This window comes from Echinops telfairi, unplaced genomic scaffold (assembly GCF_000313985.2).
Source record: "Echinops telfairi isolate 266 unplaced genomic scaffold, ASM31398v2 ScPeMD7_70;HRSCAF=299, whole genome shotgun sequence".
In the NCBI taxonomy this organism is placed as follows: domain Eukaryota; kingdom Metazoa; phylum Chordata; class Mammalia; order Afrosoricida; family Tenrecidae; genus Echinops; species Echinops telfairi.
Genome location: NW_022103968.1, coordinates 29261838 through 29275038, shown reverse-complemented (window position 1 = coordinate 29275038; position 13201 = coordinate 29261838). Strand labels below are relative to the sequence as shown.

Below are 13201 nucleotides of genomic sequence, written 5' to 3'. Positions count from 1 at the left end.
GATGAAAAACTTCCCTAACAGCCTGGTTGCTGAAGCTGATGCATTGACTTGGCAAGGGCTTATCATTCTTGATAACTTTTCGTGTGATACCGGAACTTTACGAGTTGAAATCAACTTTGCAGTGGAGAACCCATTCAGATCACTCAAGATCACTTTTAAGACAGAGGTCTTTAAACATCTACAAGAAAGGCCGGTCGGCCGGCTAGTCATTCACACTAGAAACTGGAAGCCAGCCGCCCAAACGGATCAAGTCACCTGGTCCCTCGTGTGGTTGTGAGGTGCCGTTGAATTGGTTCCCGCTCACAGCTACCATGGGTATATCAGCTGGAAACACTGCCTGATCCCGTACCATCCTCCCAATTGCTCTTAGGTTTGAGCCCGCCGTGGCAGCCACTGTGCCAGCCCAGCTTGTTAAGGTCTTCTTCTTTTTCGTTGCCCCTCAACTGTCCCAAACACGATGCCCTTCCCCAGGGACTGGTCTCTCCTGACAACCTGTCCAAAGTATGTGAGAAGAAGTTTTGCCATTCTTGCATTCTGGCTGGACTGCCTCTACGACGAATCTGAGATCTATGTGTGCACGCATGTGTCTGAATGTGTTTTGGCTCAGAGTTCTATTGTCCTATGTGGTCTAACCGTTGTTCATTTGTCTATTCAGTCTCTCATGACTGCCTTCTCCCTCATCGCCCCGCCCAATCTGGTTGAGCTTCCTCCTTGTACACACACACACACCATCATAAGTCAAAAAGTATTGCCACTAGGGTTCCAGTTGCTGGCTGCCTGGGTTTATTCCAAGCAAGTTTATTCTGACAAGTCTCTACAAGCATTGAAGCTTTGCAGCAAAGTTACGGGAATGCTGCCCCACAGGAACAGCAAACGGGATCATCTTGACAGGCTTTTTTCAAAGGACACTGATCAGCAGGGCTTTTTATGAAGAAGTTTTAAGAACATCGAAAACTGCATTGATGTGAAAAAGGTCAAGAACGTTGCACCAAGTATTTCACCCCCTACCCCTATCCCACCCTCCAGCAATGCACTGGTCATTCTTCTGAAGGGTTAGCCTGTAAGAATTAGAGTGGGAAAGCTTACCCCATCCATCCTATAGGGATGCTCTTGCCCCTTTAGATTTCTTTTTCTTCCCCAAACTCATAGAGCATTTCAAGGAAAACCATTTTGAGTGCCCTGCGGATCCCAAGCTGCCATTTTGCCCTAAGTCGGGGAGTGTGGCATTCTTCTGGAAAGGCAACACTGCCTTCAGAAGGGTATAGACCTAGATGGAGGATATGCCGAGAACCAATCGTTTCACATTTTGCTTTAATTAATGCTTCTATGATTTTGTCGCAATGCTTTCTCATTCTCATTGAGTGGCTTCTGACTCACTGTGACCCTATAGGACAGGGTAGACCTGCCCCCGTGGGTGTCTGAGACTGTAATGGTTGATGGGGGTAGGAAGGCTCGTCTGGCTCCCTCAGCGGGCGGGTGATTTCAAACTGTTGGCCTTACGGTTAGCAGCCTAATGTAACCTACTGTGCCACCAACAGTGCCAAGGCAAGCCTAAGACAGAGTCCACAAAGGTGCGCTGCGGAGGGAGGCGGCAGGGCGCAGCGGATGACGTGGCAAGGGCGAAGTGAAGATCTGTCACGTTTGACCAAGCCTGGACTTTATTCTGCTCCAAAGGCTGCCTCCTGGAGAGCAAAGACACGGCTGGTGTAAGCGAGGAAGACTATAAAACGTTAAAGAAACACCGTCTTCCAAGGGCTCAAGTAGCAAGCAAGCGTTTTGAGAATGACGAGGGCAACACATGTACACATGTGCTTGCCACAATGGATGGCTGGATTGTGATACGAGTTGTACGAGCCCCCAATAAAATGATTAAAAGAAAAAGAAAAAAGAAACACCACCTTCACTCTATTACTGCAGGGTCCCGCAGGGCAAGGACACCGCGGTTCAGAGTGCCTGCCACGCGGCGGCCATCCGATGAGCGCAGAATGAATGGGGGCCAGGGCTCTGGTGTGGTTGCCACCGCTCCCAATTTACGTTTTCCTCTTGGGACCGCACAAGGCGGTTGGAGCACGGGCTTGGGAGGTAGTTAAGGGGCGCATTTCCGCCGCTCACGCTCCGGGACCCACCCGCCGCAGGGGCCGCGCCTCTGGCACCCGGAGCGCTCAGCACGCTCCCCGGGGCGCCCGCCGGCCGGCCCCGCTGGGCAGCGCCCCAGGCCGGCGCCCTCGGGGATTGGCAGCGGCCCGAAATCCCGGGGCGGGCGCTGGAGGCCCCGCGCCCGTGAGGATTGGCCGCGGTGGCGGACGGACGGACGGACGGGCGGGCGGAGGGCGGCGCGTCTCCGCGGGCTCGCGCCAGCCATTGGCTCCCTGCGGTTTCCTTGGGGACGTGGCTGCGCCGCCTGCCCGGGCCCTCCTTCCGGCTGGGCTTTGGGGCGCGGGCAGCGACTTCTGCACCAGCCCAGCGGTGCCGAGGGAGCCGGCCGGGCGCTCGTCCCCGTGAGTGTGGGCGCGGGCGGGCTGGGGAAGCGGGGACCCCCGCGCCGCCACCTGGGACACCTGGGGTTCCTCGAGGATAGCCGGGTTTCGAGGAGGCTCCGCCCTCTCCCTCCCCCCAAGGCTCCCCCAGGAGCCGGGCTGAGGTCCTCTGGGCCCGGAGAACACGAGTGGACAGATCCGGAGTGGGAGCCCGAGATCGTGGCCTTCTCGCGGAGCTCTGGTCTCGTGGGCGCCCCTGGAGATGGGGCTGAACCCCAACCAACTCTTTCCAGGCAGCAGGTCAGAGCGATGCCTGGGACAGGGAGGCCACATTCTCAGGGCCGAAGGAAAAGGAGGTGACAGACGTTGAGACCGCGGAAGGGAACCCATGGCTAGGTAAGGCTGCACATTTTGTCTCCCTGATGGGGCGCTCAGAGGGAGTGAAAGTCAAGTTGGAGGGTCCTGGGAGCCCTGGTGGTGTAATGGTTAGGCGTTTGGCGGCTTTAGAAGTCACCAGCCGCTCTGTGGTTGAAAGAGGAGGCTCACAGGGGGGCAAGTTACCCTGCTCTTTAGGCTTGCCTTGAGTCAGAGCAGTGAATTGGGTTTGGGTTTGGGAGGATGTTCCAGGTTCGGTTTGCCCAGAGGGTGCCCTGGTCTTGAAAGCAAGATCAAAGTTGTTTTCTTTGGAAAACCAAACCCACAGCCATCAAGTGGATTCTAACTCATAACAACCTCATAGGACAGTAGATCTGCTCCGGAGGGTTTCCAAGGCTGTAAATCGTTATGAGACCAGCCAGCCAGCCTCCCCTTTGTCCTGCAGAGTGGCAGGTGGGCTTGAGCCACCTACCTTGAGGTTAGCAGCCCAATTCCTAATGCATCGAACCACCAAGGATCTGTATTCTTTTGAAGGCAGATCAAATATTCCTTTCCAGCCAATCACCACGAGGTGGTGGAGCATCTGTGTGCAATCAGCCCCAGCAAGTGCTACATTGTAACGGTCTTTTGCATTTCCCGTTGAGCTCAGCTCAGCCGTGGGGGTGTAGCCCTGGTTGGACTGTGTTTAAGTGCTCAGCCAGGGGAAAAGGTCTGGGGCGTCCAGGGAGAAGGACGTGTGAGTTGGCTTCCATAAAGATTTACAAGCTTGGAAACCCTGTAGGGAACCCACTGGATGGCCAGGTGGCTTTGGTTCTGTTTTAGGTGTGGTGTAGTGGTTTCTCGTTGGGTGGCCAACCGAAAGTTCACCAGTTTGAAACCACCAGCCACTCTGCTAGAGAAAGATGAGAATCTCTCCTCCTGTAAAACGTTCGTCTGGGAAAGCCACCCGGGCAGTCCTACCCTGTCCTGTAGGGTCGCTATGAGTTGGGATTGACCCCTATGGCAGTGAGTTTGGTTTTGGTGCAAAAGTGCTTAGTTGCTAATTGAAGGTTTGGAAGTTAGGGTGCTGCTTAACCTTGAAGTTGGACATTTGGGTCCACCCAGAGGTGCCTGGGATGAGCTAATTTAGAAAATTAGTCGTTGAGCACATTTCTACTCTGATGTGAATGAGGTTGCCAGGAGTCTGAGGCTAATGGTAACTGGTACCCCTTGAGGACGTTAAGCAGAGTTTGTTTATGTGTCATTTTTGCAGTAAACTTCGGAAGCCGACTGACTGAGGTTCTTTTGAAACAGTTCAGAAAGTGAACAGTTGAATCTATACATGATGGTACTCTGAAGCTTTTAAAATGATTAATGTATATCAACATATCATATACCAATAGGGGACATGTCAAATTGTGAGTGCATGTGTACACCAAGATGCAGAACAGTAGTTATGGTGTGCTACCATTTGTGTAAAACTAAAGGAGTGAACATATACACACATACCACACACACATGTATATACATGTTTCCATAGATGCATGGTGTTTATTTATGCTTGTGTGTACCTAAAATGTCCTTTACGAAGCATGTAGAAACCGAATAACAGTGGTTGCCACCAGGTGGGGGAGATATCAAGACAGAGCATGCACTTTCCACATACCTTTTTGAACTTTCTTTTTGTAACATCTGCATATATTCTCGATTAGCATTTAAAAAAAACTTGACAGAATTTGCTGACTTTCTAGCATCTTCATAGTTGTAGTTGCTGTGATTCCTGAGGTTGCCCAGGAAAACTGAGCATCTCTTCACTGCTGTGAGATTAAGTCTTTGGCTTGCACCCCAAAAGTGTACTCTTTGGGAAAGGAGTAGCCAGGGCTTCATAAGGCAGAGGCACCATGAACCATGGAGGTATTCTCTACCCTTTGAGACGAACGGGCTCTTTTGAGTCCTGCCGGCCAGCTGCGTTCTTGCTTTCGTCAGGAAGGGCATTTTATCCAAGTGAAAAACATTCTTTCCAATTTGTTGCATTTCAGGATCAGTTTTTCCTACCTCTGCCCAGCCTCCTGGTACTTCACAGTGCCCACGGTCAGCCCGTTTCCCCGGCAGCGAGTGGCGTTCCTGGGCCTCTTCTTCGTATCCTGTGTCCTTCTCCTGATGCTAATGGTGGACTTTCGACATCGGGCAGTGTCCTTACCACGAGACCGGCAATACGAAAGGTCAGTCGGCTTTAGATCTCCTCGATGCACTTTGATGTGAAGCCCATAAACAGTCCGACAGACTGCTTAACTCATTACGACCTTTGGTCTTTTGTGGGGGACCTCCCACTTTGATTGGTACAGCGGCGAGCCGGTTATTACATGAAGAAGACCGGAAGCCCTCTTTGGGCAGTATTCGGTCTTGGTAAGGCCTTTTAACCCTGAAAGGCACCTTTCTAGGATCTTGGATTGGTGGGCTGAGGCGTGTTGGATGTATACATGTTTAGGATTATGTACTCTTGATGAATGGACCCCTTGGCCATGATTAAGTGGCCCTCTTTGTCTCTGGTCACTTTCTTGGCTCTGAAATGTACTTTGTCTAGTATTAATACCGCATATAAGGAGACCTGGCGGCTCAGTGGGTTAAGTGGTGGGTTGGTGACTGACAGGTCAGCCGATTGAATCCACCAGTTCTGCTATGGAAGGAAGAGCAGGTCGCTGGCGAAAGTCAAGATTTACAGCCTCAGAAAGCTTGTGAAGCAGTTCTGCTCTTCCTATGAGGTTGCTGTGAGTCGGAATCGACTCAGTGGCAGTGGATTTAATATTAATATGCACATCGCTACTTGAATAAATGGCGCAGAGGCCGTATCTGAGTTCCTCTGGTCCCACAAGGGAGAAGGAGAAGCCAATTACTTACCCACCCAAGACCTGTTGCCATGAGGCAGAAGTCAGACACACCTCTGTCCTTCCATCTTCCTTTACCCTCTTTCCGCACCAACCATCCCTCCGGGTTCGAGACTCCGTTGCCGTAGTCACAGCGCTCACAGAGGATGCTCAACCGTTAGAGGGCTTCTTAGGGAAGTTAGCACAAGTCAGGACCAGAAAACAGCGAAGATACGGTCGCTGGTCCACAGCAGCACCTGTCAGCCAGCAGCCAGCTCTGTTTCGTCCTTAGTCTCTCAGCCAGGTGGTCCCTTGGCTTCTGCCTCCGTGGGCTGGAAAGCCCGCCCGCTGCTCTGCCCCACCTGCGCATGGTGTTCTCGCCTTGGACTCGGGTCTCAGTGTGGCATGAGCTCCGCTGCCTCCGCACTTCAAGCAGGGATTGTACATGTGTACCATTGTCTTCCTGGATGGCCCCAGGGATTCTCTCTGTTCCTGCTTCAACCTGATAGCGAGAGGAGGGGCAAGAGGACAGTCCTTTCCATTAGTGTTGTGCACGTCCTGTTTACACAGTCCACATCCACATGCGTCTTCACTCATGCCCTGAAGCAGAGAGGAACGGTCTGTCCATCTTGTAAGACTGAAGGAGAACCTGTCCAGAAGCCTCCCGTCTTCTTTTCCTTGGAGTGATTATTATTATTATTTTCCTAGAATTAGGATGCATGCCTACTTTCCTTAGTGTTTCTGGGTTGTCCGGTTCCCAGTGAGTCATTGGAACATTTATTGGGCACCTGTTATGTGTCGGGCGATCAGAGGGCCCAAGATACAGACGGCTTATCATAGTTGCAACATCATGGAAGGCTCTGGCCTAGCAGGTGGGTAGCTTAGTGCTCAGTGTGCTTTAATGTCAGGCTGTGTTTGCATCAGCACACATTATTCTGTATCATCAAACAGCACTCATGGCAGCTTTTTGAGTCTTTTGGTTTTGTTTGTTTTAACTTTTTAATAGTGAAATGCCAAGACTTCCAGAGCAGAACATTAATTTGACACCAACAATTCACCCACATTTTCTTTCACCTCGTTCACTGTGATCCCCTTCTGGAACACCACTTAGGACCCTTGCTCCCCATGCTCTGTTTCCATTCTTCCCTCTTTCCAAACCCCCCTGACTTTGTCTTTGGGTAAATGCTGCCTTGCTGATGCCCAGCGGCTGGTTATTACAAGGTGTGTGTACCTCACACGCACATAGACCTGTCTATTGTTCGGCTGGAAATTGGACCGTGGGTCAGCACATTTCCAGGCTTGAAGAGTGACTAAGGACCGCGGTCTTGGCGGGTCCCACCAATCTTTTTCCGAGTGAGCTTGATCTGAGTCATATTGCAAGCAAACACGTCTGGAGAACTTGATAGAAGCATCACACGGTGGCATTGGTCCTGGGGTCCAGTGGTGACACGAGAACATGCCCTTTGAACTCAGCGAGTTAATAATCTGGGTAGGGTGGCTGACGTGAGTGAGTAACTACCCCTGGATGAGATAAGAGCTTATGTTCATCTGTGCAGAATTAGGAACAAAGACTCATGGGTTCTGAAGAAGCCTGGGAGTAACCAAATCCGCTATCACAACGTTCCTGTACTCTGACTGCTCATGTATTTTATTGATAAGATACCCTTGGTTGCTTTCATTTTATATGGTGTTCCAATTAGTTTGTCTCTCTCTTGTCTCAGAACACAGCTAATTAGAGTCCTGTTGGGGAGGGAACAGTCATTAGATGCAGGCACTGATGACAACAGTGATAAAATCTAACATCTTGACAGTGAGGCAAGAGTGAGAAAATTAATTTTTTTAAAACACAGCAACTCAACCCATTTCTATAGAAATTTCTATAGTGATAAACAGCTCTACATCTATAGTTAAAAGTGCATTAGTACACAGCCTAGTAATTTATGATAATGAGGATGTTAACGCAGTAGTTTTCAGCTTTCGTATATCTGAAACACTTGAGGACCTTTAAAAATGCCAATAGTTGGGCCTCTTCTTGGACTCTTGGGTGCAGTCAGCGATAAGAACTGCGGCTGTGGGTTTGGGTACATTTACCTGATGGATATTGTGTTGCAGGGGAAGAAAGCACAGCATTTCAAGCTAGCCCATTCCATCGTTTGCTAGTGAGGGTGTCAGTAAAGAGAGGACCTCTGCTGTTTAAGACTTGTGTCAGCTATCCTAACCAACGAGTCCCCTGGCATGTGCCATGGCGTTGACCATCTTGGCTTTCTCAGTGTCCTGGAGCCTCATTGTCTTTACCCGCCTCAGAGTCTTGCTGTTAAAGGAGCCCTGGTGGCCCCATCTGGTAAGCATTGGCTTGCTAAGCACAGAGCCAGCAGTTCAAACCTACCAGTTGCTCCTCAGGAGAAAGATGAGGCTGCCTGTTCCTCTAATGCAGTGGTTCTCCACCTTCCTCAGGCCGCGACCCTTTCATACAGTTCCTCATGTGGTGGCGACCCCCACCATAACATGATTTTCATTGCTACTTCATCACTGTTATTTTGCTATGGTTATGAATCAGGCCACCCCTCTGAAAGGGTCATTCGACCCCCAAGATTTACAGCCTCAGAAACCCGGTATAGGGTAGCTCTGCATCGGGACAGTCGGCAGGGGGGTGGGGGCGTGGAGCAAAGGTTAAGTCTTGGCTGCTAACGGAAGACTCCGCAGTCTGAACCCACGAGAGACAGGAGCCAGTGGCCTGCTTCCGTAAGGACTGCAGCCTACGCCCCCAGGGCCGCTCTGAGTCGGAATGATTGCAGGGACACCCACAGTAGGAGTCTTGTCCTTAGGGTGAAATGAAGAAAGCACGTGGGACCACTTGGCACAGCTGGCACTGCCATCGAGTTGATTCGGACTCATAGCGACCCTACAGGACGGGGTAGGACAAGCCCCTGTGTGTTTCCAAGACAGGAGTAGGCAGCCTCATCTCTCTCCCACGAAGTGACTAGTGGCTTTGAACTGCTGTCCTCGTGGTTAGCAGCTCAATGTGCAGCCCACTATGCTACCAGGGCACCCACTGGGCACTGAGTAGGTACTAATCAAATTTGGATCTTTTCTCCTTCTCTTTTTACATTAAAGTCAGTGCAATAGGGGGGACTTTAAGCACGGTTTCCCAAGGTAGGCAGTGAATGGTTTCCCAAGCAAATAGGGGAAATATCAAAGGCTTGTTAGAAAGGTAAACGATTCCCGTGGCACCCGAAGTTGCCACATTCATTTGACTAGAACAGTGGTTCCCAAGTTGTACACCTGTGGGATTTCATATGCAAACGGTTTTGTTCTCTGAATAAAATAGCAAGGATTTCTTCCCCTCCAAACCCTGTTCTCTGCCCTGTAATCAGACACGGAAGATCAGAGGCATCATCACCTCCATTCCACATTTTCCTTCCAACTCTTTTGCATCTCGGGGCGGCTGCTGCTACTGCTTAGGTACCAGGAAGCACGAGCTGAGGTTAAAATGATCATGCAAATAATTGGGGAGGAAGCGAGACACTGATCACTTTACTCCAACGATTACTTTCACAGGCTGTTGTGGCTTGTGTGTTCGATACATGTAAACATTTCCCCCCCTGTTGGAGTTGTTCCTAGTTTCCATTGTGGATTTATATCCGTAGTTGGGGCAGTGCACAGTGGTGCCGGACTGCCGGAACACACTGACCTCCAGGTACACACCTGAGCCCGTTGGGGAACCTTGGATTGAGCACTTGTGCCCGTGAAACATGGGTTATTCGTCAGTAGTTTCAGTACCTGAGGCTTGGCTACTTAAAATGGTGCTTTGCATCTTTGTGTTTTATTATGTACAAAGGTAAGGTAACGACTGTCAAAATCCCCCTAAATGTAATGATTTCTGCATGGGAAAGAAGCACTTGCATCTAAAGAGATTTTCCCCCCGGACATTTTCCAGACCTGACTGAACATGAGCGTCTGGCTTTGAGGTCGGCCCTGTTGCTGGTGTCAGGCCCACTGAGTCCGTTCTGACTCATGATAAGCGACCTTCTGTACCGCAGAGCAAGCACCCTCCTCACCATCGTCGGCACATATTGTTGCCGCCCCTGTGCCGACTGTCTTGCCAAGGGCCTTCCTCCTGTGTGCTGCCCCTTCACCCTACCAAGCACAGTGTCCTCCTCCAGGGGCTCGAGCCCCGATGTTGTTGTTAGGTGCCACGCAGTCGGTTCCGACCCATAGCGACCTTCTGCACAACCGAAGGAAACATGGCCGGTCCTGCCCCAGCCTCACAATTGTCACTCTGCCTGAGCCCATGGCGCCGGCCGTGGTGCCACTCCATCTCCTCGAGAGACCTTCCTCTTTTTTGCTGCCCTTCTACCAAACATGCTGTTCTTCTCCAGAGACTGGTCTCTCCTGGCATCATGTCCGGAGTATGTAAGACCAAGTTTCGCCATCCTTACCTCTAAGGAGCACTCGAAGGAGCCCAGACGTATTTTTCCTGGTAGCCAAGCACCAGCGCGTTTCTTCACCACACTTTGCTGTGGCACCCACCCCTTCAGTGACCTCCTCATGAGGGCGAGCAAGAAAAGGGAAATTTAGAGTGAGGGGTGTCAGGAAAGCTAGAAACCAGAGCTATTTTTAAGAATTGTGAAGTCAGGTCTCCTAATCCACTAATTACTTGGTATGTGCCATGTTTTATAAGATGTGCTGTTTCGACGTCTTCAGACTTCATCCATATTTTACATCCATCTAGGCCAGCGGTTCTCAACCTGTGGGTCGAGACCCCTTTAGGGGTCAAATAACCCTTTCACAGGGGTCGTCTGATTCATAACAGTAGCAAAATGACAGTTATGAAATAGCAACGAAAATAATTTTATGGTTGGGGGGTCACAACAACACGAGGAACTGTATTAAAGGGTTGCGGCATTAGGAAGGTTGAGGACCATTGACCCAGGCATCTAGACTATTTAAGTACATATTCCTATTTGTTGAGTGTCTACACTGCCCTATTCAGTATGGTGGCCCATACTGTGGACCCTGAGTGGCTATTGAAATTTCAGTTAAGTATCTGAAACAAAATTTAAATTGAGTTCCTCTATTGTACTAGTTAGGGAGCGGTGATGTATAGTGGTTATGCAGTGGGTTGCTCACTGCAAGGTCAGCAGTTTGAAACTACCCCACTGCTCCAAAGGAGAACAACGGGACTTGCTACTTCCTGCAAAGAGCTACAGTCTCAAACTCAAAGGGGCAATTCTACTCTGTCCTAAAGGGTTCCTACGGGTCGGTGTTGGCTCAATGGCAGTGAGCTTGGTTTGGCTTTTATTGTACTGGTCGTATTTTAGAGGAGTCCTGGTGGCATAGTGCTTAGGAGTTGGGCTGCGATCCACAAGGTCAGTAGTTTGAAACCACCATGCTCCTCAGGAGGAAGACAGGGCTTTCTACTCCCCCAAAGAGTTCCAGTGCTGGAAGCCCCCCGGGGGTGGGTGGGGGGCACAGTTCTACCCTGTCCTCTAGGGTCACGATGAGTCCACATCAGTTCGATGGCAGGGAGTTGGAGCGTTTGAAGTACAGATGCCAAACATGTCCATCATCATGAGAACGTTGGTGTTCTCCTCTAGTCTACCTTGTGGTAGGTCCTCTGTTGGATGCTGGGTAAATGGCTATGATTTAGTGTCAATTTCAGCAGGCACGCCTATAAATTGCATAACACTAGCATCAGTAAACTGTTCTGGCTTAACTCTTCTGCACTCGGTGCGTTTCTTTTTTCACTTTAATGTTTCATCGCCCCTGCTGTTATCATTGACCAGCCCCGACAGCCTGGTGGGTTGCGTGTTAGGCTGCCAACGGAAAGACCAGCAGTTCGAACTCCCCAGAAAAGAAGAGACTTTTCTGTGACGAACTACCTTTCGAAAGAGTCTCTTGTACAGCTCGGGAGATGCCTGCGTGCTTCGTGGCCATCCAGGGACAGCTATGACTGAGAGATTCTGGGCCAGCGCTCGACCCACAACTGGTCTTAGGCCTTTCCGTTCTGCTTAAAGCAAGGATAGGAGGATGCAATGAAGAGCTCGTATGATGTGGGGCATGTCTGTTGGTGAAATGGAAGGGACGTCCTCGTTTCTTCACTTCGTTTTTGTTGGGTGCGATTTACTCGATTCCCACTCGGCAACCCCGTATGTTGGGGTCAAACTGCCGTCAGGATTCTTGACTGCCACCCTGTGGAAGTAGATGGCTCTTTCCCTTGGAGCTACCAAGTGGGCTTGAACTGCCAAATTTTCAGTTAGCAGCCAAGCACTTACCTGTGGCGCCACAAAGCCCTTGTGACTGTTTCTATTCACTTACTTGACTTTAACTTTGTTCATAAGCACAGCTATGAATTATGCATGTTCCTGACTGCTCTGATGAATCTTGTCGGAGGTAAGCAGTGATCGTGCCAGGCGTGTGCCGCTGGCATCAGTCATGCACAGCTATTTCAGCTGTAATGTTATTACAGTGGGGTCTGAGCACTTAGCAGCATTGACGAGTACGATGAGGACACTGGAGCAAAGTGCCGGGGGCCCCACGTTCATGGGGGCGCTCTAATTGGGTTTAGGCCATCACTGAGTTCTGTTTGAACTCCAGAAGTGCTATAATTAGTGTTGATTGTGCAAGTTAGAGAGTGGTTTGGTCAGTTATAGCTCGAATGCTGTTAATGGTACAGTATAGTAGCAGCAAATAGACACTGTCTTCTAATTCTACCTTGGGTGATGTATAAGCGGGCCACCTTATTTCCACGGACACAGCAGTGACTAGAGGGAGATCATGTTTCCCCAGTAGAGAGAGAGGGTGTAGGTGTGATGGGGAGCCAGACCTTCTCTGGGAAGGCGGATGTGAGGGATACCCACAGCTTTGGGGCCCTTTCTCTTGGGTGTAAGGTCCTATTTAGGGATTGGCTTAGCACAGTATCAGCAAAGCAGGTTGACTGTAGCTACCAAATATTAGTCATGGAAAATAAGGGGGAGCTGGTCATGAGGGAAGCGTTTCCATCTTTTTTCTTTTTTTTTCCAATTTTGAGAAGGAAAGTCAAAGTCTTCTATCCTTCAGTGAGATTCCCGAGAACCACATTAGCTACAGGGTGCTGGAGCAGGGGACCTCTGGAGCTTGCCCATCTCACTGCACCCCAAAAGAGGAATCAGGAAGTGTCCCAGGCATGATGAAAGATAGTCACCCAGATCCTGCTTGCTCACCCTGGCACTGGGAAGGCCAGACCTTGAGTGGTAAACGAGCCTGTTCTTTCTAGACGGCTGGGCTCAAATTCTGGCTCTCCACTCGCTTGAGCGTGTTTCTGAATCTCTCAGTGCTTGTCCCCGAGTCCGACACCCGGGAGTCGCGGTGGCGCTCCCTCCTCGGGATGTTGTAAGTCTTCATGATATGCAAAGTAAGCTCTGCAAAGCAGTTGGTCATGGGAAGCACCCTGTGAACACTACCTGGAATTGTTACTGCCCTTCGGGAAGCTCTGTCTCACTCCCTGATGCTTGCTATCAGAGGATT

The 13201-nt window shown here is 50.4% G+C and overlaps 1 protein-coding gene across 2 annotated transcripts in view; it reads left to right on the top strand.

The window, feature by feature from the left end:
* The first annotated feature begins 2435 nt into the window (after positions 1 to 2435).
* ENTPD7 (ectonucleoside triphosphate diphosphohydrolase 7) overlaps positions 2436 to 13201 on the top strand; it is a 43358-nt gene continuing 32592 nt past the window's right edge. Inside the window, exons 1-3 of one of the 2 annotated variants that reach the window (XR_006680173.1) lie at positions 2436 to 2498; positions 2771 to 2873; positions 4871 to 5053. Coding sequence is in view for 1 of the 2 variants with exons in the window: in XM_045291572.1 (XP_045147507.1) it covers positions 2866 to 2873; positions 4871 to 5053 (191 nt within the window). In the remaining variant the exon portion in view is untranslated. Of the gene's footprint in view, positions 2499 to 2730; positions 2874 to 4870; positions 5054 to 13201 lie in introns of those variants that run through there. The other variant, XM_045291572.1, reaches the window with a different exon arrangement.